General features: G+C 39.7%; 1 protein-coding gene across 1 annotated transcript; it reads left to right on the top strand.

Moving 5' to 3' along the window:
• Nucleotides 1–1,956: 1,956 nt before the first annotated feature.
• LOC308392510 (protein FAM163B-like) lies at nt 1,957–21,640 on the top strand. The gene is made up of 3 exons (XM_080875575.1): nt 1,957–3,048; nt 18,549–18,664; nt 20,246–21,640. The coding sequence occupies exons 2-3, from the start codon at nt 18,572–18,574 to the stop codon at nt 20,681–20,683; spliced, it is 531 nt and encodes a 176-aa protein (XP_080731701.1). The 5' UTR covers nt 1,957–3,048; nt 18,549–18,571; the 3' UTR covers nt 20,684–21,640.
• Nucleotides 21,641–26,139: the final 4,499 nt, after the last annotated feature.

Genomic DNA, 26,139 nt, shown 5'->3' with positions numbered 1-26,139 from the left:
TATAGGGAATTTCATTCCCTGGATGGGAAATTAAACTAGATCATATTAATATCAATAAATCAAATGAATACATTTGTTCTACTGTTGGCATGGGATCTGTTTTTGAGTTATATCATACTTGAAGTATTTAAAGTAATGCAATATTTGCTGAACAATGACTGTTACAACAACAAGTGACAATGAGGGAAAGGCTGTGTAACTGGCACATACTGACTGTGTTAAAGTTAGCTAATGTTAGTCACAATGAGCTACCAGAGTAAGCAAAACTGGAGCATCAAGCCCCAGAGTGTAGCGAAGTGAGAAAGATTGTTTTATTGATTGTGAATTTCAATTTTCTGTTACTCAACGAGGATTCTTTTACTTCTTCTTTCTAAAGTTACATATAGTGTCACTTAGACTTCAAATGCTCACGCAGTGATCCTGTGATTCGGGGCCCCTAAGGGTGTGGGGCTCCAAGGCAGTAGCCCACTTTTGCCTGTCAGTTTGCTAATCCAGCTTTGAGGGGGGAAGAGGACTGTACTAAGATGTGGAATTAAACTCCAACAAAACTGATGTTACTTAGTGCACTTTTATTAAATTCTGCTACTGAATCAGAAGCAGAAGCTTTCACAGACTGGCCACTCTGACACACATCACCTTGTTTGCAAGTGTGTATACACACACACACACACACACACACACACACACACACACACACACACACACACACACACACACACACATGCACAGAGAGAGAGAGAGAAAGAGAGAGAGAGGGAGAAATGGATAAAAGCCAAATTCACCTTGACGTGACCACTCCAAGCAGCCATCTCATTCTCTGCTTGTATAAATATTTCAACACGGCAGACTCTCAAAGTGTACTAATCTCCAATGCTTTCAGTTTAGAAAAATGAATGCAATAAAAAGTCACACTGCTATCCTTAATATGATAGCAAACTACCTCTTGTCTGATCAAAACGAATGAAGCCAGCAGCTTTAGGGTGAATTGGATAATTGGAAGAGAGGCTGGACTACGAGGTAGGAAACGAGAGAAAGAAGTGGAGGGAATAAGAGGTGAAACAATTTAGATTCAGAGGCGGATCAACATAGAGAATATTGTGGCACATATGGATCTCATACAGTCTTTCTCATCCACAGATATGTCCTAATATGTCCTCTAGTCTTGAGGATTTGTTAGGGACTGAATAAGGAGAATTTTACAGAGGGACACATAAAGAAGGACTTTTCTCAGGACAGTTGTGGGATTCTAAGACAAGATAAGATAAGATAAGATAACCTTTATTACTTCCACACGAGGGAAATTTGTTTTGTTACAGCAGAAAGTAGATAGTGCAAAGTTACATAGAAAAATTAGAAAAACACTGGAATAAGATAAGAAAAAGATAATGTACACAACTGTACACAATAGAACAGAATAAAATGAAATACTATATACAATAGAATAAAATAGAATAGAATAAAATAAAATACAAATGCTATATCAATTGAGTATAATACAACGATGATAGAAAAGAGTGGAGTTTAATGAATGCTTCGTTCCCGACAGAGGAACGGTTTGTTTTTCCAACTTGGCTGAACCATGGGGATAGGACACGTGTAATTTTTTAAATTATCTTTATAGATTTGGCTGCAGCATAAGCGTATAGCATGAATGATTAACTGCGGTCACTGTAAGTGGGAATCTTAATTAATCTCCTCCCCTGAATGTGGCAGGAGTTTCAGGGTCCCAGTGTACATAGTGAAGGTTACTTCTCGCCACCTCCTCACCATGCTCTTGTCAGCTGTTAGTTTTTTTGTTGTTGGGGGGGGGGGTTTGGACAAGTGATAATGCAACTAATTTTATATCCAATGCAGTTGTGTATCAGTGCATGTTTGTAAGTGGGCTTCAGAAATTTTGGTGACATCTTTTAACAGAGGAGCTTTGCATGCCTCACCTCACGCACGTCAACTTGGAAGGCGAAAATCAACAGCATGTTGTTTCTCTCTTTTAAATCCCCCCTTCTCTCTAAGCACCCACAGCCAATCTGAGCCTGTGACTAAAGCGCCATCTCCCAGACTGTACACTCCAGGCTGCATTTAGTAGTCTCTGGGTGTGCAGGCACTGAGCCACCTCTGGATTTAAAGCGCAGTTTACTCGTTTCCGCGCAGTTCCGGACATCGCTCTGAAAGAATCAGCAAACGTACGGAAATCCAACAGCTACCAATACTCTTTGTGACCACTTATCTGCAGAGACTTTGTGGCTTTCTGCTGCTTAGTCGCATTTTTTAAGCGAGAACGTTCACATGCGGATCATACTGTGAATAGGAAGAAAGGGGGAAAATCCGGCGGAACCTGGAGTAGCACAACAACAAATATCTGACCTCGACCTCCCTGGACGGTACTGAACTGGATGTTGAAATAGAGATGGCGAGATTTCGCATCACCCCGTCTCCTCCTCCAACACACATGCTGCCGAGGCTGATGATGATGTTTGCGTAGGAGTGTTTTATTTTGCGGACAGCTTCGGTTAACCAGTAGGAACCGTTCAAACAACTCCAGACAATCGGTGGATGGAATTGTGTGCTGCTGCCTGCCTGCTTCAAAAGCATCTTCCACAGATCACATCATACCATTGTTACCGGAGTGCTTTTCAGTGGTCTCTCTGCAAGTCGGGAACTGGAAAGAAAATGTTTTGCATGGCAACGCTGTGCGTGGAGAAGTAGTCTTCAGTACAAAGAATACGAATGTTAAAGGTGGACATTTTTTGTTTGTTTGTTTGCAAAGGGCGTATCTGCTAGTTTTTAATTATCAACTAAAGAGGAACCAGGCCCGGTGGGTTTTATTTTGACCTGAGTCGAACTCCAGCTCCACTTTGATCGCAGGCACTTCAGCGTTTAGTTCATATCTTTACCGACATTGGAGGCTTTTTTTTTTTTCTCGGCGTATTCACCGGTGTCATTATTCGTCACTGAGGTTGACAGACTACAGCCTGCCGAGGTCGGGACCTGAGCCCCAAGGAGCCACCCCTACCCTCAATGTGACCCGGGGAATTCCTCTTATCTCTGAAGGTAATGCTTTACCCTTGAAGGAAGAAAGATTGTGTTGTACCACGATGTTTCCTTTGTGTTTCTTTATCGACTGTGATTATCAAGTCATGCATGTTGTTTTTGTTTTAGACATGGAGATAGATAGATAGATAGATAGATAGATAGATAGATAGATAGATAGATAGATAGATAGATAGATAGATAGATAGATAGATAGATAGATAGATAGATAGATTGATTGATTCTAATTTCAGCACCACGGAGAGAGGCAGATACTTTCCATATGTTAGGTTGGGAGAAGTCTACTCTTTTCCACATTTCAAAACTTGAAAGTTGTTTACATGCACTGTGTACATGTGGAGTGTTTTTCAAAATCTTTAAGTAATTTAACACAGAGAGATGCCTGTATGTACAGACACAGTATAAAGGGTAAAGGCAGAGGGCAGCTTCAGTGCTTTGTATAAAACACATGCTGGCTGGCTGGTTTGCCACAAGCTGACAAAACAGCATGGCTTGTGAGCCACAGCTACTGTCACCAACTGTTAGCTATGGTCATATCCAAACTGTTGTATGCAGATATTTTTAGGCTTGGTGCAAATGGATCTCCAGCAGCATAAAAGCCCCGCAATGCTAAAATATCTCACTACATGGAGTTAAAATGACAAAATTCCTTAGGGAATGGCGCACATGACGCAACCCACCCTCTAGTGATTGTTTTGGAAACACTATGGTGCCTGTAGTAGCAATTAGCCAGCTAAAATGTCAACTAACCAGTGAATTTGGGCAAGCTTTAACAGTGTTTTGGTCTAATAATAGAAATTATTTTAGTATTTTTTAAAACTTTTTAAAATCACTTTCATTCCATATTTTTTCATGTTTTTGCTGTTAAGTGGATGGTTGGAGGGATCAGAGGAGTGTAAGGAAAAGTTATTCAGTCTTATGTTAAGCTCTATTGGATGCTTTAACTACCCACGAAGCAATAATCACTGTTCTCTACTGTCTTGCTATATCCGCAGAATTAACTTGAAGTCACTGCTTGTGTGTGTTTGTTTACTTGAGCTCATATTTCCAAATGTCTTACTTTCACCTGCACTTGCTGCACTTCAGCTTTGCTATAACAGTGATGGTTGGACACTTACTTAGAGTTATAACTTGCAGACCTTGCCTACATGGCAGTTCACTGGTACTTCTGTGAATCTGAGACTGTTACTGTCACATGTTACCATATTACTTTAAGCTAGTCAGTTTCTTACAAGAAAAAAAATATAGATTGTCATTTTAGAGGGCCTGAAACAATCAACAATAAGGTGGGGCTTGTGTTCCCATAGCGACCTCCTCAATGGCCCTCAGATTAACCTTGGCCCCCAGGGAGAGGTGTTATATTCCAGCATGTGTGCACACACAAACACACATTCAAACACACTGAAGTCCCCCTCTGAGCATAAGAGACTTGTCTGTCTTCTGCTGCTCTACAAGCCTTATAGTTTTCACAGCAGCAGCAAGATGAGGAGGACAGAGGGAGCTGAAGGACAAGCAGGATGAGTAGGATGGAAAAGCAAATTTCAAAGACAAACAGGTGATGAAAAAAGAGGAGGAAAGGTGTAGAGAGAAGAGCATATAGAATACAGAGCAAAAGGAATGGCGAAGCAGAGAAGAAGGAGCAGGGAAGGCTTGAATAGACAAGTCTGAATGCAGTTACAGAGGCACGTCTACTTTTTCGTGGGCTTTTTCAAGTGTATTCACATATCAGCTTAATTACTGTTAAAATGCATTATATTGGGAAAGGGAATCATTATGGCTATGCTTTGGCTGACATGGAGAGGGGGATTGGAGTGGATGGGTTGAGGCCGGGGGAAGGGAATATTGCTGTTCACTGATCATATTAAACAGTCACCACCCATTCCGCCCTTCCTCCATGCATCACTCGTCCCCTCCCCCTCAGCATCACATTCTGCTCTCCCCTTTCAGCTACACCCTGACATGCTCACACATCCCACTCAGGCACAGATGTGTTCCAACACAGAGCCACAGTGTGGCCAACACACATTCAGACACAGGCACATACGTGCACACGGGCTGTTGGTCAGCTGGACTCATCCCTGTGAGTGATTTGTAAAAAACTGAAGCTCATTCAAAAGAGAAGACGAAATGTGAGGGAGGTGTGGAAAGAGAACATGAAAAGGGTGTGGAGAAATAAAAAAAAATCCTGTGCTTCTTTTATGACAATCCCTGTCTATTATATTTGTGCATGCCTTTGGAGAGTCATAACTTACTGTTCTTCCATACAAGGGTGCTGCAGTGGTTAGCACTTTTATTTCACAGCAAGAGGGATCTGGGTTTGAATCTGCTGGTCATCTGAAGAGGTTACATTGAAGAGGACGCGATGTCCTCTCACTATTTAAACACACATGATTATCTTTTTATCCATGTTTTTTCAAAGACCGAAGAGGCACCTTTCACCTTTGACTTTTGAATCAAGTCTCAGTGTTGCTTAGATATCTGGCAAAATCATCTTCAGCGAGGTTTAGAAGGCAGCAATCATGGTCTGAATGCACTGCTGTGCCAAACACATTTGCTTTGCCAAGAGGCAAAGCAAATGTGTTCGCCAATTTCTCCTTTACCATATGCCTCATTTATATAGGCACAGGGTAGCAAAGCCAGAAATGACAGGTGGAAGAAAAAAGAGAAAGAAACGGGGGGAAAAAAGGAAAGCGAAAGAGAATGAGTAAAATAAAAAGGGGGAACATATGAGAAAAGATATAAATAAAGGACAAGCACAAATAATTTCACCAAGTTTTTACTGTGTGTAAATATAAGTATATATGTATAAATTATTAATGTGGCATTCTTACACAAAAATCCAGTAGCATCTAGGGAGCATCACTACATTTACTTCACAAATGTGTCAATTTTAGTCAGACAAGTTGTAAACAAACAGTTGTTTACCTAAAACAAATTCCAGTATATTATATCTACAAACTCGTAAACACCAGTTAAGTAGGTTTTGTAGGCAAGATCATAGTTGATACTGGCAGCAGTTGTTCAGAGATACTTCTATTACTGTCTTCAGTTTGAAAACCTAAAAGGGAACGATAACAAAGGAAAAATGGGGAATCTCCCTGATAATTTACCAGCTAAAAATCAGTGTTGATGACTCAGCTGGAAGACCCGAGCTACAAAAATAAGATCCATTCTGTAAAGAGACAACATTTTTCAACTGTTGGGCTAGTGGCCTGTCTATGCCCTTCAGCACTGTATGTATATTACATAAGAAACCTAATGGTAAGCGGCACATTGCTCAGACTAAGTTTACAATTTGCATTGCATCTGTAATCTACAGTATTCATTGCAAGGGAGCCTCGGGGCGTTCTCATTACAGGCTTCATGGTCCAAAGCTCTTTCCCAAGCCTCTACGCTCATCACTGGAGCATGCAAGCATTGCTGTTAATGTTAAATCTGAAACTAAAAAGTGCCAAATGTCTGCACACTCCTTTGGAAATTGATGACGCGAAAAGGAAAGACAAGCAAGCTCAGCAATGTCGTGAATTGCGTTACCATAAAAGTTATTAAACAAGACAAAAGTAGACATTAGAAGAGAGTATCTTATTCATAAATCTTGTTCTCTCTTTCCAATGTGTTGTATTGTATTACTCTTTTTTTTCATTATTCTGTGCTTCATTTTGATCTGCTTGGAGATTTACATACAGAGAGTGAACTGGGTGAAGTCAATTCAGGTACAGTCAGGTTGAAACTTTTAGCAGTAAACCACCCACTCAAAAAATGAAATAGGCGATGCTAAAATGTCACTCTGTAATAGCCCCGTCGCCATAGTAACTGGAGACCCATTCATACTTTTAGACACACTGCTTCTGGAGCGCTGACCATTAGCACTAACAATCAAGCCATCACCAATCTTAAGCTTAGCACATTTCCTTCAACCGTCCATCTTTACGTTCCACTAGACGTGGGCATTCGTCTCAGCCTCTGACAGCGCCCTATGCAACCTTTGTATGTCTCTTCTTTGTTCTCTGCTTATTTCTGTATTTCAACACCCTCCTTTTGCTTGTGCCTTTCCCCCGAAATTACTGCTTCTGCTAATTTCTCCATTGAATTTACTTTGGTGCATGGATTTTTGAAGTAGGGAGCTGGAAGGTTGATCCAGCTGCTTAAGACATTTGCATTCTCACATGCACCTCTGTGACGTAATTTTTAGAAAAGATCAATGCTGCAGTAGATGCATAAAAAAAACGCAAGTTTTTTTTTTTTAATGAAAGAAGCTTGATGCTACAATCACACAGATGTGAGCAGTATATTGTTTCTAAAGCGGCATGTTCAGGAGGAAGAAAAAGCAGAGGAACTTTGTGTCAATGCAAAATATTCATGTGAGTCACAGTTTAATTTTTTTGTGACTGTGTATATTTTTGTGTGTATCTGGTGGATATGAGCCCCCATAGGGCATTTTTTCCCCCCATTTGCCACAGCTGTGTGATGAATTCACCCGTGCTTCAGATGTGTAGTAACTAGCGATCCTCCCAAGAATTTTCCGAGTTACGTAACTTCTTGTAAATGTGGTTGTTTGACAGACTCAGAATGTGCAAAGTGTTGCACAGCAGGATCTATCCATCTCCGTGTCAGCTGCAGTGTATTTGCCTGTAAATGGCACTATTGTTCAAAGTGATGCTTAAAACAGGCCACACCACTGCAAGGCAGTGTATACCAGCTGAGCACAGAGTAGAGAGGGAGACAAAGGGAGCATGGTAAATGGAAGAAAAAGCTAAAGATTCAAAGAATGGGCAGAAGGAGCAGGTGGAGGAAGACAGAAATAGTGGAAAGCAAAAAAAAGGAAAGAGGAGTAATGGGGATATAAACTAATGAAGGAGAAGAGCTGACCTTAGAGAAAGCTTCCTGGTAAGCACAGAAAATAAAAATGTATACACAGCCCAGTTTAGCCTATTTAAAGTTGAGCTACAACCCAGTCACTGTGAAGACATGCACTAATAACAAAAACATTGGAACACTAGCAGGGGATTACTGGGCCTTCTTTCAACACCGATTCTCTTCTCTTCTACTCACAAACCATATGTTGGCATCAACAGCAACAGCTGGGGTTTTAGAGAACTTAGCGCTATGATGATCAGAGTATGCTGTTATAATGTGAATTGACCTTCATTACCTCTTGTTTCACTACATTTACCGTGGTATCTGGCTAGATGTATGTGAATGTGTGTGTCCCTCAGACGCTGCATGGTACATTTAATGCATACATTTAGATGAAATATCAGATGAAATATCTATTATCCAGTGTGAGGACATTGCGATCGGGTTGCCTGTCCTTGGCTGAAGAAAAGTTGAGGACTCAGACTGTAACAACAACCTCCCTCCCTCCCTTCTCTCACACAAGGACCACACAGATGACTGTTTTTGAATTTAAGAGAATACCTTTTAGAGAAAAGAGGGAAAAATACATGGAAAGTGTTGCATGGGCTGTTGAAAAGATTTCAAAGAGAGGAGATTTATGCTGGTAAAAGTGAAGCGTTTCAGGTTGCTTCAACTTAAGTTAAAGTCAAAAGTACTGCAATGCCACAAAAACTATACACTCATATAATCCTACTTGTGTCACTCATGCTTTCAGGACCTTGGACTGATCAATGTGGGCATGTGCTTTTGTTCACCACACGCTTCTTTTTGACAAACTGACAACCTGTCACATACTGGGCGTAAACATGCAAGAAAACCTTACACAGCATGGGGTTTGCATGCACCGCACCTAACAAAACTGAAGCCCAAACTTACGATTACCTCTGAGCTGTGAAGGGACTTCAAGCAGAAAGTTTGAACCATTTCCAACAGATTGGAAATGGTTGTTTGACATCACGGCTTATGTGTTAGAGCATACGTGTCAGTAGACGGCCTCTCTGAGATGCACGGATGCATTTCTCACCAGCCAACCAGAACTAACTAACCGGCTCCCAGGTCAAGAGCTAAAATTCAGTGAATCATGCTGTTTGCTCAGGAAGACATAGCAGAGTAGGATAAAATTTCTCACTGCCGAGTGTCAAGGAGCAAAGGTCATTTAATAGCTTCCTAGCTAATTAAGGGAAATGAAAATGGAATTATATGTATTTAAAGGCATAATAACCTGAACAGACTATGTAGCCTTGAGGAAGGTGTGTGTGTGTGTGTGTGTGTGTGTGTGTGTGTTTGTATGTCCTAACAGAGCTCTGAGTGTTACAGCAAACTGTCTCTGTTGTCATTGCAATTCCCCAGTGGAAAAAAATAATAACTGAAATAACTGAAAATAACTGAATCTATAAAACTAGCACCCTGTTTTTAATTCAAAGCAGGTTGCACCTTGCAATTAACATCTTTAATTATCAATTCCTCTCACATTGTTAATAAAGCATGTGCAAAGTTCACTGCAGACTTTAAAGCATTTCAACTTGTAATATCACTGCATGATGAGCTGGAGAATTTAATTTAAGATCAAAGCAAGGTTTTATGCATAACTACTAACTATGCATAACTACAAAGAGTCAAAATTGATTGTAAGCCATTTTTATGAATTAGGAGTAAACCAGAAGCAGTGTAACCAACAAGTGACCCAAATTGAATAGGCATCTATATGTGCACCCCGCCTCGATTAAGGGGCTTTGCTTGGTGCTAAGACTTTAACCCTTCTCTCCACACATACGTACTCCATACATTCTCTTGACAGGAACTTAAAGCTTTCTAACTTGCGGGACTAACAACTGCTTTTCAATTCATCAGCTATGATTTCAACCGACTGTAAGATCTGTTAGTCGACTTCAGCTCTCTGTGGCATCAAGATTACAGCCTGTCATTCACAGACAAGTGGTATGATTTTCACAGCGGAGGGTAGAACAGGGTAGGGCTGTGGGGAGGAGTAGGAAGTGCAGTGGCAGGCTGACAAAACGTGATTGTATGCAATTATTTTAAAATGATTTGAAAATGAAAGCTAATTTCCTTTAATATGAGAGGGCAGAACAATAAACTGACAGATAGATAGATGTCGTACTTTTTTTGTCCCATTTTTATCCACATAGAAAAGGGAAACTATAGCTTTTACACTGTTCAAGACCCTTGAACACCCTGCTGAGAAGTGTGGGGAATAAGTGTGTCTGCCTCTATCTTTCAGAATTGCGTGCACTTTAACTTCTGTGCTTCTTCCACACTGATGTGATTAAGACACTTTACCTGAGCAACTCACAAGAGAACACCTATAATAAAATCACTAGAACTAATGGCTTCCTCCTGTGGATTGTAAATGTAAAAGGACATCATCAGTGAGATTTGTATCCAACAGGTAAATAGCCTGTTTATAGCTTCATCAGAACAAAAAGTGATATTATTTATTCCATTTGAGTGTCTCCAAATGAGAAGTTTGTTGTTTTCAGCATAGGGATATGCAAACATTTTGGCATCCTTTTTTTATTATTATTCGTCGTTATCTGTAGTGGATTTCTCCAAACACTGAGACAAAACCTAGCATTTTCTTGTTGATAAATGCTGAAGTGGATGGTGCTGCTTTGAAAGCACTTGGAGTAATATATGCTCACAGGACATTGCTTAGTAGGGCTGGGTGAACATTTGGCTGCACAACTGACTTAATTCTTCATGAAAAAGATTCAACAAGGTGTTGAAAATATTCCTCCGAGAATTTGGTCAATATTTGCATGATAGCATTACACAGTCATTGCACATTTGTCAGCTGTCAAATTCCAAAGGGGCCCTACTGGATTGAGATCTTGTGACTGTGGAGGCCATTTGAGTACACTGAACTCATTGTCATGTTCAAGAAACCACCTCAAGATGTGATTTATTGCTTTGTGGTATGATAAAAGTGGTTTAGCATGGTTCTATGTGTTGTGCATTCAGAGATGCTCTTCTGCATAACTTTGTTATTTGAGTTATTGTTGCCTTTCTATTAGCTCAAAGCAGTCTGGCTATTCTCCTCTGACCTCTGGCATCAACAAGACATTTTCTCCCAGAGAACTGCTTCTGAAATATTCAGACCAGCCTGCCTGGTACCAACAACCGAACCATGTTGAAAGTCATTTAAAATCACTTTTTCCCCCTTCTGATGTTCTGATGTTCAGTTTGAAGTTTTGGAGTCTTGACCATGACTACATGCCTGAATGCACTGAGTTGCTGCCATATGACTGACTGTTTAGATATCTGCCTTAGCAAGCAGTTGAACAGATGTGCATAATTACTATCATACTAGTATTATAATATCATGATATTGTACCATGACATCGCCAAATATATACTCCTAAAATAAATTGGGACTGCTGTTAAAAAACAAATAGTCAATGTCTAAAAATGCTATTAGCAAGGAAGGAAAGTCATGCTCCATTACTTTAGTCCTTGCACAACACATTTAAAGTTATAGGAGTACCTTCTACCTCAGTTTGCAATTTGAACTGGAAGAACAACTAAGCAAGGTCATTTAGATAGATGAGACACATTTAGCAAGCTGTATAATTAAATGGAGAGACCCCCAGGTCACTGTTAAGTCCTTAAAATGTCCTCATGGTGCTATATTCACACAAGCCAAGAGCCATTTTTATGATATATCATTCATAGAGGGGCACTAATTACAGACATGTTGCCTAGGTAATGCTAGGACACACAGGATGGATGAAAACGATTGCTGTCTACCAAAGAAAAAAGCACCTCAGTTATCCTGAGCTTTACCTCAGGATAGGTGTGTGTTGTCATTATTCTTGAAGGTGGATGCAGGGACACAAATGCTGGCAAAAGATATTTTGTGCACCAGGTGATATTTTATGCGGGTATAGACTGAGTCAGGGACACAGAGTTGAGTAATGCCAGTCAGGGTCAGTGCCACCCGAGAGGATAATGTAGAGCAGGTTCATTTAACAAGGCTAAAGGAAAAAAGTAGAAGCCATTTTAAAAAAAAAAAGAAAGAAAGAAAGAAAAAGAAAAAAGAGTGCACTTCAAACTCATATTAGGAAAAGTGGATGTGAATTTTTTAACATTTGTCACTGCCTGCATGTGCTTTCACATGTTAAACAAACTAGAAACTTAAGTTGTAGTTTTTCATGTAGTTTTTAGTTAATTTTTTAAATTTAATTCAATATTTCAAATTTGATTGCCACATTGAATTTTATGATTATTGCTCAAAAAAACTGGCTTTGATTGCAACAATCTACACAGCCATACTCTTGCAGAAGTTAACCTTGGAAGTGTAGGAATAAGGTTCATCGATTGCCATAGATAAAAGATTAATGCAACACTCATAGACTCGAGAGAATCACTGCATTCCTATAACACTGATGGACTGATACTGAGCATTATTAATCCAGATTAACATTACCCACAGCTCAGTCAGAGTATATATTTTGCTAATACAAGTAGTCTTCAGTTTCAGCTGACATGTTAACTTGTTGCAGTTGGGGGTTTTTTTGTTTGGGGGGGGGGGGGGGGGGGGGTTATGCAGTACAAGACTTTCCTATTTAAAATTGATAGAGAAAGCAGTGGGGGACACAGACAATCTGGCTGTGTCAGTAATTCAAAAATAAACCGGGTAGCATCTGCAGCACTTTCTCACAAATTTACATCCAGGACAGAATTTTTGAGAAGAGGGTATGGACTGGTGACCCCACCTTTACCCCTTTGTCAAATGGAAAGGCCCTAGCCCCAATGTGACTCTAAATTTTAAACATGATAAAGAAAATGTATAACAAGTAATTATCTATTTTGATTATGCAAACAATTTCTGGAGATGCTGTATTAGAATTTCAGGAGCAGGACCACGCCTCCAAACACGCTCCTTCATCTATATAGGTTCACCCAGTTCTGCAAGCTACTAAAACGCTGTCAAACCTAAAATGAGGACGTGGGCCCAGCTAGTGAAACATGATTTATATGCAAATCTACATACAGCTCAAAGAGATTTCACAGAGATACACAAACATCTATCTATCTATCAATAAGAGCTGCTCTATGGTGGTAAAACACTGTATAATAGGAAGAAAAATGTCTGACATCCTTCAAATCTGATCCAGTGGAAGCACGCAGTTCACGCATCTCTCACACACATCTACGCTGGGAGGAGTTGTGATCTGAGAGACAGACACGAGTGATGCAAGCGAGGGGACACGTTAGCATAAAAACACAAAATGATTAAGATGAAAGATGAAAAGACAAAAGTACAGATGTCATGGAAAAAACAAATGCCAACAAACACAGGTTCCTGTTCTCTTTTCTCATTTTTCCTTCCATCCTTACCTTTGCCACATGAGCAGAGCAGTCGACGACAAGACTCATTTTAACAAAATGAGAAATCCTTGATTCAAAGCTTCCAGTTTAAAGTAACACAATGTGCTGTCCACTTTTACATTTCTCTCTATTTCACTTTTTGATATCATGACATCATTAGAAGCATTACTTTTGATTAAGTTCACAGTGTGGTCGGCAGAAATTTTGACTGTGGAATCATCTGAAATAACTAATTAAAGTTATGAATGCAAAAGGAACACATTTTCTCTGTGTGTGTCATGCCTGTTAGATCACAGGTTTCAAAGAAACGTTTGCAAATGATACACCTATGCATCCCCACTCTCCCGTAAAACTTCTCTCTCGTTGAGATGCACTTCAGGAATTGAGTTTCTGACCTCATTTTCCAGGTCACAGGCAGGAGGACAGAAGAGAGGTACAAAAATGGAGAAGTAAGGCCACAAGATGTGCTTTTTACAAAATTAATACAGAAACCAAAGCCTCAAAACGAAATGACGAACAAAATGACATAATGTCTTCCAATAAAAGTATACATCCTGCAGGTTGAAATTATGTCATTTATACTAGTTGAATGCTCCCTGATTGCACAGCTTATTAAAGAGCAAGGACTCATTACGGGCCAAAAAACTGTAATCAGACAGAGTTGATGAGGCATTGTTGTTTTCTGCGTGTCCCTATATTCATATTTTGGAACTTTGTTACCAGTTAAGATTGTGAGATTGAAAACTGGAGCTACTGGAGCAGAAACGTGAGCACTTCTTTCGCTAAATAATGCATACTTCTCAGGAGGCTTTGGATCTTGTCATTTCCGTAAAAAAATATGTGTAGGTACACTCTGTCGTTGTAAATGTGTGTAAAATCACCCTTTGACAGCTACCATTATAACAGAGCTCTTCCCATTGTTCTCAGGGCATGTTATTGTCTCTTGTGTGTGTTACTCGAATCCACCACCTACTGCGTACTTCTTCCCCACTGAACTGAAAGCCTGTCAGCAGCCATTATTCCAAGCAAGACCTTTTGCTGTGATCCCTGCCATGTTTCATCGAAGCGTGGCATTTTATTCCAAAGCCCTCTGTCTGAGCATGTTAGCTACTACTAAAATTATTGCATGTGAGTGTTTGTGTGTGTTTGTGTGCGAGTGTGCACACGGCTATTCTTCTTTTGCCCCTAACTCTTGTCATTCCTGTGGACGAATACCAGCAAAAGCAGCTGAGTGGACAAGATTGCCTCTCTCCAGTATTTCACTATTTCACAATGGGGTCTGGATTGCGTATATGCACGCGTCTGTGCGCGCACGAGCGTGAGTGTGTGTGGTTAAATAATTAACACTGTTTGTCGCCTTGCTGCAACACATCGCTCACACACTGATCTGATTAATGTAGCCCCAGGAGATACACAGCATCAGCCTAGCCTGCAGAATGAGAAATGCTACATGCATGTGTGTGTGTGTTTTTGTGCACACCATAATAACTTTCATGAAGGAATATCAGTGAGAAAAGTCAGAAATCAGCTCAGTCCACAAATCATCATTTGAGACAAGACAGAAAAGGATTTGTATGACACCGAGTCAGAATTATGTGCACGCAGTCCTGATCATGCATGTGCTCATTCTTTTGGCCTGGTGCCTGACAAACCACTTCAATTAAGCAAGCTGCAACTGGCACAACAGTAATGTCTTTTACAAAGGAACTTTTTTGTATAATGCACCTACACATGTAAGGAACATTTGATTTCACATATGGACTATTAAGGGCAACAGTCTAATGTTGGCAGTCCAGCTAATTTTTCTCTTACGTTGTTCATGCTTATATATGATGTGTGCTGATGTGTGAGGTGTTGCTGAGAATCTCACACAATGTTGAGATGCCGAGGATTGACGATGGGGATCCCGGACCTGGCAGATCCCCCTGGTACCTCTGACAGATGGTGATAAGACATATGACCGCAAGGCAGCTGTTTGGAGCGTGGCTCTATGGTTTGATTTTTAAAATTATTCATAAAATATAAACAAGTCCTACAAATAAAAAAAAGAGGACCTATACAGACACTCTAGCAGAATAGTTAGTAATATATAAAAGTGGTTGTGACTGTACTTTTGTGATCAGGGCTCCTTGACTTTGGAGCATGCTCTCTGAGCAGATCCCACATGCAGAGTCAGTGGTTTCTTCTTTTTTTGACTTACTTGTGTTGTCTTCTTTTAATCTTTATTACAGCTTTTATTCAGTTTTTCCTTCACTGGTATTTATTTATTTATTTATACTTTTGGAATGTTTTATTTTCTGTTCTTTTCATTGTAAATTTATCTCACTATAACTGGAATTTTATCTCAGTCTTGTTTGAGCTTAATGTTTGGCTTTAAGATTCATTTACATTTAGAGGATGCATTTTTAATTGTCTGTAGACAAGTGTTATTTTCTAAAACAAACAAAAAAAACAACTAACTTTCTAGTATTTTATTTTAAAATTTAAATGTAATTTTGATCATTTCCTTTTGAAACCTGTTTTTGTAGGCCGTGTACTGCTCTATGTCACCATCTGCTGGTGAAACAAAAAAGACACTAGTCAAGGTTTTCAGATTGAAAATTGATATTAAGGTCTAAAAGCCCAACACTGATGATCTGGTCTCATGATGAGTTTGCACTGAAGGGATTCAGACTGCTGAGTATAAGCAGCACTAATTATTAGGTGCTTGAGAATCTGTGTTGGTTACTTAAATGAGGCCACACAGGTCTGCACACATAGTGGGATCATCTGTTACGCGATGTTGTCTTCAGTCGTCCTTAAATCTAATTCCACCTTTATAAAGCTGTGCCCTGTGGTCTTAAAAGGATGCAGGTAAATGCTGCAGACTAAATAATACTCATTTATACTGCCCCAGCACCCTAAACATATAACTTTTTAATTCATGTGCCCATCTTTTTATTATTATCATCATTATTATTATATATTTATTATTTAAGAAGTCTTTAACTTTAATAATAACTGATTATTAAAGACCAGCATATCATATTTTAGGCAGAAACTTTTTTTTGTCAGAGCAACATTGGCTTTCATCTTCATATTGTCCATGAACATCCAGGATATTGCCCACAGATTCTGGAGAAAGATGATAAATATTTAACTTTGTTGACTTGCTATTCATTCAGCTTATCTATTGCTTGAAGCTGGAAGGTGGCAGACAATTGGTCTTTAAAACAGCTGCTTGCAATCATCCAAAAGAGCTCCTGCAGTAAGAGTGGCCCAAAAAAAAGTAAGGTTGCAGGTTATAAAATCAAATAAAACAGGGTATATTTTTACAGTATTTTACAATAATAACAAAATGTTAGTGTAGTTTTAAGCTCATCAATAAATAAATAAAACTCAAACATTTCAAGGTCTGATAGTCTGCACGCAAATCATTAAACTACTAGGCTTAGCCTAGCCACTGTCATTGTTCTGTCACTTTTCTTATGCACTCTACTAAATAAAGGTGCAAAACACTGATACACAAACGTTGCTTAGCGCCACCTGAACATCCTGTTCTCTTATTTTCCTGGCAACCATATTGCCATCGAATCACCTCGTTTCCCTATCAATTAAACTAGAAGCCTTTAAGGCCAAAACGCTCTGTTCTTTCTTGTCCTCCATATTGATTTGGTTGGTGCACTGTGCGGCCTGCAGATTGAATTAGAGTCCAGCTGAATTGAAGCTTGAGTGAGGAGAAGCTGTGCTGTGTTTGTCGATAGGGCTGGTAGCTACCATAGAGACATCTATTCTGACTTTATAAAGCATCTCACATCATGCTGAGAGATTATTTTATACAGTCTACAGTTTAAACAGTTTCACTTAAATCTAATGACTGTGTGAGAAGGTCACTGTGTCAGGTGTCATACTAAATACCAAATGCCCAGTGACACACAGCTGACAGTAATCTTAATGTGAGTAAGCTGATGGATGCTCAGCATTGCTCGCATCATGTTATGAAAGCAGAAGTCAGGGTAAACAGGATACTGCAAGATTTGGTGGCAGTCCTGTTTATTTTTAGTATTTCCTTTTTAGTGTTTGCCCATGTCACATTCAAGTTAGATCTTGACAACATAGACCTATGCTGCAGTGTGCTTGTTGCTGTTAATGGCTTGCACCAATGAGTCATAGCTTAGCAACAAGCCTGCTGGCCTATTTTTGGTTTCAAGCAATTATCCACAATGTAGTGTGTTGGTGTGGTTCTATGACACTTCCAGATTGCGGCTATAATGAAGGGAAAAGGTCTGTGCCCTCATCTGATAAGTGCCTTCAAGGTTTTTCAAAAATATTACATATCACTGAGGTTGAATAATAACATTTGAATTATACACCACTGTGTGATTACTTTCACTATTTTAGCGTCTTAAATGGAACCACGGAGCTAATGGACCTGTCTTCTTATGATATTCTGTAGAATTCCCGCTGCATAATTTCCACCTTAATGTGAAATGTAAACCAAGAAATTTCAGCCAACAAGTATCGATCAAAAATACTCCAATCTGACTTGTGGCTTGGAAGCTGTGAATCACATAAAAGAAGCACTGTAATATGCTATAACTTAATAAATCCACTTTCAAATTTCCTGGGTTTGCATTTGCATTTCTCTTTGCTATGACCTTTGACTTAATATCCGAATTCACAGGTCACGGCTGTTTACTTGCAACAGTCCTGCTGACTGATCTTTTGATGACCTGCTTTGCACACCACCTCACATTATATTGTTTTTGGACGGGTTCCTATCAGTTCTTTGTTGAACCACAGCAGCATGAAGAATATCTCGGTGAGCTTGACTGCAAATTTTACTTGCCGCATCATTTCTCCAAACTGACTGCACCCTGTTGTAGTTGCATCTCTCCTCATCTATCTGTGCAACCGTTTACCTCGTTCCTCTCGACATTTCTGCAGTTCATCCTTTTTTTCCGTCCTCCTGCTAAACAGATTCTCCCCCTCACTCACACACTTCGTGTTTCAGTCTGAGATGCTGTCTATATTATAAGCAGCACTTGTGGGATGATTCTATTACATGTCTCCTAGCTGCTGGATAATTCAATAAGCACCACTGAGATGACACACAGTTATAATCTACTTAATGAAGCTACTGAACTGATGAATTGTGTGCCTTTTTGCTCCTTCATTTCACCCCGTACCCTCCTCTATGCTCCAACTCTTTCCACCCACCACCACCCCCTGTCTCTTCCTTTCTTCCCCTCCTTCCCTCCTCTTCCTCTTTGCAGGGTGTTGATGGAGAGCAATTCGAATGACAGCCGGGACTGTGGTCATCACTGGTGGAATTCTAGCTTCGGTTATATTACTCCTTATCATCGCAGTACTGTGCTACTGTAGGCTGCAGGTGAGACTTCATCATCTGTTTTGTTCATTCTATTTACTTTTTGCAGAACTGCAGGTAAGAGATTGTACTTTGAGTTGAGTAATTATGCTGCTTTAATCTGTAAAACTATGCTAATGCATTGTCAATTGTATCTGATTCTAGTGGAAACGGAAAACCAATTGAGAGCAAGGTTTTCAAAAAAAAAATTTAATTACACAACTGATCATTCAAAACATAAAACGGACAGAGGACAAAGACCCCCGGCTCTGTCAGCCCAGGATTAGAAACTCATTACAATTATTGTAAGTTCATCACAATTTGAACAATCTTATTTCATTTTTTGTTACCAAACAAATTGTATGAAAAACAGGAAAGGAATCTTAGCAATCACCTAAAGTAGTTTTCAGCGGTCTGTAGGCGAGCTAAAAATCTACCTAACGTTGTTGGCTGCTGACACACATCAATACTGGCATTCATTTCCACACCTGTGCAACTGAGCAAGATGTGGACAGCAGGCAGAATGGCAAAGATTTCAGTAGTGAACCACAGCCTTGGAGTACAGTATGTGTTGGGACACGTCTTTCTTTTCTCCCTTCAGAAAGTAGAGACTGTCATTTTTGGCACAGTAACAACCATGCCTCATTTTAGCAAGGTAATAAACAAGGCCAAGTGTTTGCCATATGTACTGACTTGGACATCTTTAAGCAGTGGTTGATGAGTTGCTGCTGAGGTAGTTGTCTTTCCCGTCTCTGCTGAGGAGCTGTTAAAGTGAAGGTTGAGCTCTTGGATGCCTCCCTAACAATCAACTCGAGGAGGATACCTGGTGGTTCCACTCTTCTTTCATATCACAATTATTAAGGCCTAAGCTTTATAAATGGTTTTACACATTTGCTCCTTGTCTCACAGAGAATTCCTCAGTTTTCTCGATTTTCATGCTAACATTCAGCATTACCTGTGGGAGTTTGCCACAGGTAGACTTCCCTCAGGTTCTAATTTATCTGAACCGGTTTTGTCGTGCAGTAGCAAAATCATTTTAATTAAAAATATGTTTTCATTTCTCTCTTTAAAAGAAAATAGCCCCCAAAATCATTGTTATTAAGTGTGAATTAGTTAAATTCATATTACGTGTACAAAAAGTGAAGGGGCCTATGAATAGTAACTTAGTGTGTGTGCTGTGGGAGTGAAAAGATGAATAAGAAGCAAGGTTTAAAGCTTCTCAGATAAAAGCACTACATAAATGCAGTCCATTTACCGTGATCCTCTGGGAACCCAGGTAACATAGCTAGAAGGGAAACTGTAAGATCCTTTCCTGACAACATTTCTCTGGATCAAAAGTAATCCCCAAATTACAGCAGATATTAGATGGCAAGATGCCAGGAATTAATTTGAAAGCTAGGTCATACCACAACCATAATACCTCAGCTGCAAACTGGAGTCTGTTTACAACACAAGAGAACCCCTCAAGAGATAATTGAGTGATCATTGAGACAGCTCTTTCTCGTGCACATTTGACATCATTTGGTACTTTTTCTTCTTTCTTCTCTCGTCACCACTTTTTTCATCTTTGCCCATCTCCCACTTTTGTCCCTCTGTTTCTATCAGTATTATTGCTGCAAGAAGGAAGAGTCTGAGTCGGAGGAGGAGGAGCCAGACTTTGCCGTTACATCTCACCTCCCGCCGGTTCACTCCAATCACAACATTGTGGCGGCTACAGCCGCCGCCTCCTCCATCCCAAATGGCCCTGCCCTTTTTTCCACCCCTCCAATGGCCAGGAAACTGACACGATCGCAGACCTTCTGCCCATCCTGTACACACTATGAGATGCCTTTCTACCTCCAGCCACCTCAGCCGCAGCTCCACCACCAACCAGATGGGTTGAGGAACGGAGGGGACCGGATCAGCTATCGCAGTGTCCAGCAGCAGGATCTGGACCTGCCAGTGCCTGTAAACATTTCAAACTATCGTAAACCAAACCTTGCCCGTTCAGTTACCATGAGGGACATGTTCACACGCAGCTGTAGCATCAGCACTGATGTTTAGCTGGGTAAGGCTTAACTCAGTTTAAGCTGATTCTTACATTCATCTGAATGGCCTGGGCTGGACTGGGCTTGAGTGAGACTGTGTTTTTGTCGTCTTGACCTGTGTAGTCCGATCTAGTCTGGTCTCATTCTACCAGTCACTTTTTGCAGAATGGAGGACTCAGCTGGCTCTCAGGACAGTTTTTTCAAAGGTACTATGCTCAGGTCCTCACACTTGGGCCAAGACAAAGTGTTTAAAATGTTAAATTACCAACAACATAAACTTGTTTTGAATCTTTTTTTTTTTTAAAGATTAATTAATTTCTTTTATGATCTGATAAAGTCTGTGTTGCCCTACTTCCTCTGGGCTCCTCTACCGTGGCCTGTAGGATAGGCAGATTCATGATGTGTCAAAATGATGTTCAGTAGGGATTTCTCTCTTCCAGAGCTGCTGCAAACAAAATATGATTAGGAAAAGTCCAGTGTTTCCCTCTCTTATGATGGGATTATCTGTCTGGTCCTCCATCCACAGATTATAGAGGTTATGAAATATCACTCACAGCCAGTGGAGGAGGAAGCGGGTTGTTGTGTTTAGCTGCCACCCCGCAGACATTTTCGACAGACGTAACTTATGCCATAACATTTTAAGACGTAAAGGGCTCACAGAAGATTTCCCTCATCCTTTCATAGAGTTGCATAGTTTGACGAAAGGCTGGTTTCTTGGAGCATCAAAACACAGTGTATATACAGTATTTTACACTTCAGAAGAGAAAAATCTCTGCATTCTTGCAGGCAGTGTGGACTAGGTGCCAAAAAGGTTTTTGATCTTCATTTGTGTGCATATATGTGAAGATACCGGCAAGCGTGTGTGTGTGTGTGTGTGTGTGTGTGTGTGTGTGTGTGTGTGTGTGTGTGTGTGTGTGTGTGTGTGTGTGTGTGTGTGTGTGTGTGTCTCAATTAATTGTTAACAAGTTTTATTCCATCCAGTTATACACAACAGGTCATCGATGTGTACAATGAACCCAGAGGTGGGCTGCAATAACATTTTATTGTAAGGGGTGAAGCGATTATATTATTTCTTTAACCTAAATTTATCTTAATGCAAAGAATGACCCAAACAGATTAAATAACAAAGAAAATGGATTTGCAACTATTTTGTACCTGTTTATTTTACTAATTAATGCTATAACACTGACTCAGTCAGAAACACAAAACATTTTTACAGCAACACCGTAAGCTTCCAATGTGAACCCGATTATAGTTCTTCACTGAAGTTAGTGAACGTTCACTACATTCTTTGTGTTCTGTCTGATTTATTGATGTATGGATTCCTGGGCTAAAGATTCACCTTTAAAGGCACATCTATAAATATTTAAGAGGCCATAACATACACTGTAGTCTCTCCCCTTTTTCCATTCATTGGACTGAGGAATATATGCTCTTGCTCCAAGGTACTCAGTGTTCCTTCTTGGGATTGTTTTTATTTTCTGCGCTTGGCTGACCGGCCTGGCTGGAGGGCTAATTTTCTGACTGGAGGAGCAGTTGGTGACTTTTATGGACAGAGAACACACTAATAATAAGTTAAATCATTTACTGCTTGAATTCAAAAGAGGAAATGCCCGTGGTTGTGGGAGGGACTTGAAGTTGATTGGATTGTTCTTTCTGGACCCACCTACCACTCTCTTGCAAATGGATGGTAAATGCTGTTGTACTTCTTCTCCCTTTTTCTGTCTTTTTTTTAAATTACTCATTTGTTTTTTCCAAACTGTGAAACAGTGAGTAATTTGGGGGTTTTTTTTAAGTTTTTTTTCCTTTGTAAAATGTGCTTTCATGCAAATACACTAAGCCACAGTACACACGTTTGTAAATCTAACTTTGCGAGGACATTCATTTACGTTCCCCGGTCCCTCATCCTAACTGTCACAACTAGCTGCCAAATCCTTACCTGTGTAATCTGAACCTCATTCAACTCATAACCTTAAAGCCAAGTTAAAACAACAAGTTAAAGTTGAAAAAGCGGTGAGGGGCACAAATGACGTCCATCCCAGTACTCTCTCAATTTTAAACTTGTCCTCACAAAGATAGCCATATAAGTACACTCACACATGCAGACATGCAGACACACACAATAGTTCTCAATGTTCTTATTTTTTAATCTAAAACTATGTGACAGTTGCACAGGAAATTTAGTGCCATAAGGAAGTATAGAAGAAATTTATTATTATTATTATTATTATTATTATTATTATTATTATTATTATTATTATTATTATTATTATTATTATTACAAGTGTACAAGTGTATATTGAAATGCAGTGTTGCTTTTACCTTGAAGTATTTGAATTACTTGCTTTATTTTATGATTCAGCTGGTTTTTCAGACTCGGTACAGTACTGCAGAAAATGTTTCTGTTCTTGTTTCTAATATATAACTGACAGACACATTGTTGCTAATAAAACAGTATGAAAATCTTCCTTTTTCTCATTCTCATTCATCTTCTAGATGAGTCACAAACCTCAGGGGTCATTTACCGCATTCATATTTGTGCATGAAGATGCTTGCGTCGGTGAACTTTTATACAAAATTGAGGCTTTTCAGAAAAAGATTTCATTAGCGTGCATTAATGTAATCAGAATGTGTATAGCACACTGGACACTACTAATCGCATGTGATCTTCTAAATGCAGGTTAAATATCAGCAAGCCGAAGCGCTTCGTGTGGAGGAGAATTCTCCAAGCAATAAATGTAACTAATTTTGTCTTACAGGAATAGTTTTGTTGAGATTGCTCTCTAATGAAAAAATTTTTTTCTTTGTATTTCATGGTTGTTGTTTTTTTGTTTTTTTTTAAACAGCAATCTAATTCTGTTTCATTGGGTGTGTATGTTGCCAGTTTGTTGTTGAAGGACTCAATGAGCTGACATCTGTGGCTTATATTGGCTCAAAGAGGGATATTATTGTTATTGCCATGGACCATCTGAAAATTGTGCTCTCTAAAGCTTACATGTGTAAATATATCTAAAGGTGAACCACTGAACTTACTAATATTGTTTTTCAATATCAATTTCAGCTATGCAGCAACAGATCAAACAATAACATAAGAAAGCAGTGATTCCTGCTGAGGCTTGGACTACAGCAGGAGCAATAAAGTCTGTTTATATACAGGTTCTGTCTGCCCTTAGGCAACAAGGTGAAAGCCATGACAGCAAACACAACTTAACGGGAAGGGTAACAAGCAAGAATCAGGAGCAGTCAGATGAAAAAGAAACAGTTAGAGGCTAGGAGATGATGATTAATGAAAAACCATTCAGACATGTAGGCTAAATGATACAAAAAAGAAAATGCAAATCTTTATTTGGGCAATAAACTGAATGAGTCAGAGAGGCATGGCAAGTAATCATACAACGGGAAAACAACTGAAAACTATTTCAGAGAGGAAATAGGGGTAGTTATTAGAAGGATGAGTCAGAGGACATGAATGAAAAATAGCACATACCACAGAACACACAGACAGATGGAGGCGTAGAATAGCTGATTTCCAATCCAGAGCTCCCTGGCTCAAACATGAATAGCTATTTTGTGATGGCATTAACACAACAGAACTGCTTCAGACATGAAAAACCTTTCAGATTGTGATGGATTCCCTTTGATGTGGATATATATTCAAACTCCTACTTATTTCTACATGAATTGCCAGCACTGTAACAGGGAATTACTGTCACACTAGCATTCCACCCACAAGACAAACTAGCAGGAGATGTGTTTTTTTCTCTTTACAGTCAGCATAATTTATATGTAGTGATACTAGCACCAACAGAGACAATAGTGGACCATAAGTTGCACGGCAGCTGGATAGCAAAAAGCTTGATTTGCAAAGGTTCAATGATGGTGTATTTATGTTGGTTTGTTATACATTTACATTTTCTAGAGGGAAAAAGGCTAGAGTCTGATCAAATTTGATCTCATTTTCATGTCAGCATTACTGCTTATGGAAAGGAAGAATAATTACAGATCAGCTATGAGCCCAGCTCTGTCAAAAGTGAAATCAACAAAGGCACGGATGATGGTCTGAAAAGCTAAATATAAACAGATTTCACTCCTTCTGCAAGCTGCCTCTAAGATTTATTCTAATCAAATACCAAAAATCTATTTTTGAATGGATCCCTTCAGGCTATTTATTTACATCTGTACTTGTGCTATATTTGTGTAAATGAGAGGTTGTGCAAGCTATATGAATTATTTAGAGGAATAATCACCTGCAGCGTAAGTAGCACGGCCTTTCAAAGTTTATTGATGTTTTATAGTGTGCTTTGCATCATCCACTTCAACCAGGAGCAGTATGCTCACTCTAACGTACTCTGTCTGTCCAGTGAATATCTGCAGATTTCTCTTACTCTGTGCCTATGTTACGGTCCCTGACCCTAATTCCCCAGCAGGAGGAGCTGGGAATCCATGAATTATGAACAGGATAGATAGGAAATTTTCCAGCTAATATTCCAACCCAAAGCTTCTTGCCTTTTCTCTTTTTCCTCCTCATTGCCCAAACTGTCATGTTCCTTGCACTTCACCTTCCTATTTCCTTTTTCTTCTCCAGGCAGACCTTTTTTATACTTCCTTTTCTTGGGGCCTGTTCCACTATGCTTTCTTCTATGTATCTTATAGGATTGAAGAAAATATTGGATTGAAGAAAATGAGATTTAGACAGAAAAAAGTTAGAAAGAAAGCAGTTAGTTAGAGTCTGTTGGAGCTGCCGGCATCAAATGATGCACCCATGTATGTCTCCAATAAAATTCACACACACACATCAGTATTCTTGAAGTGTGTAGGTGCACTTCGGTCCAACAACTCACATTTGAAATGGTTGATTTATTACAGCAATAGGTTACACTTCGAGTTTGGTGTCCAGGCACTGAGCTCATCACTCCCCACAAATAAGATGCACATAGAAACAGATGAATAAATATCCCTCCACCCCAGTGCTCACAGGTGGATGCTGGGTTGGTTGAGGGAGTGAAACAGCACCCCTTGCATCGCTGCATGGTGTCAGAGGGAGAGATGAGAAGTTCTGCAGCTTCATTACACTGCCAATTTGGGAGGGTGCATTTGGTACATGATGAGAGGAGAGTCTGGCATATTCGTTTTTATGATACAGTGCAGTACAAGTTGCCTGCCTGAGCTAGTTTAGATGTTTTCTTTGGTTTTAAACATCGACACTATGACCAAATGTGGCAACTGTAACCAAATATTGCACAGCTGGTTGCTCATAAGGTATTATTTCTTGTAAATATTCCTTTATATTTTCATGCAGCTTGTGGGGATAGGTTAATTGGATAATCCAAATTGCCACTAGGTGTGAATGTGCGAGTCAATGTGAGTGTGAATGGTTGTCTGTCCTTGTGTGTTAGCCCTGCGACAGACTGGCAACCTGTCCAGGGTGTACCCTGCCTCTCGCCCTATGACAGCTGGGATAGGCTCCAGCGC

Source organism: Rhamphochromis sp. 'chilingali', assembly GCF_963969265.1.
Source record: "Rhamphochromis sp. 'chilingali' genome assembly, chromosome: 2".
NCBI lineage: Eukaryota > Metazoa > Chordata > Actinopteri > Cichliformes > Cichlidae > Rhamphochromis > Rhamphochromis sp. 'chilingali'.
Note: the sequence above shows the minus strand (reverse complement) of the source record. Positions and strands in the feature narration are given on the sequence as shown.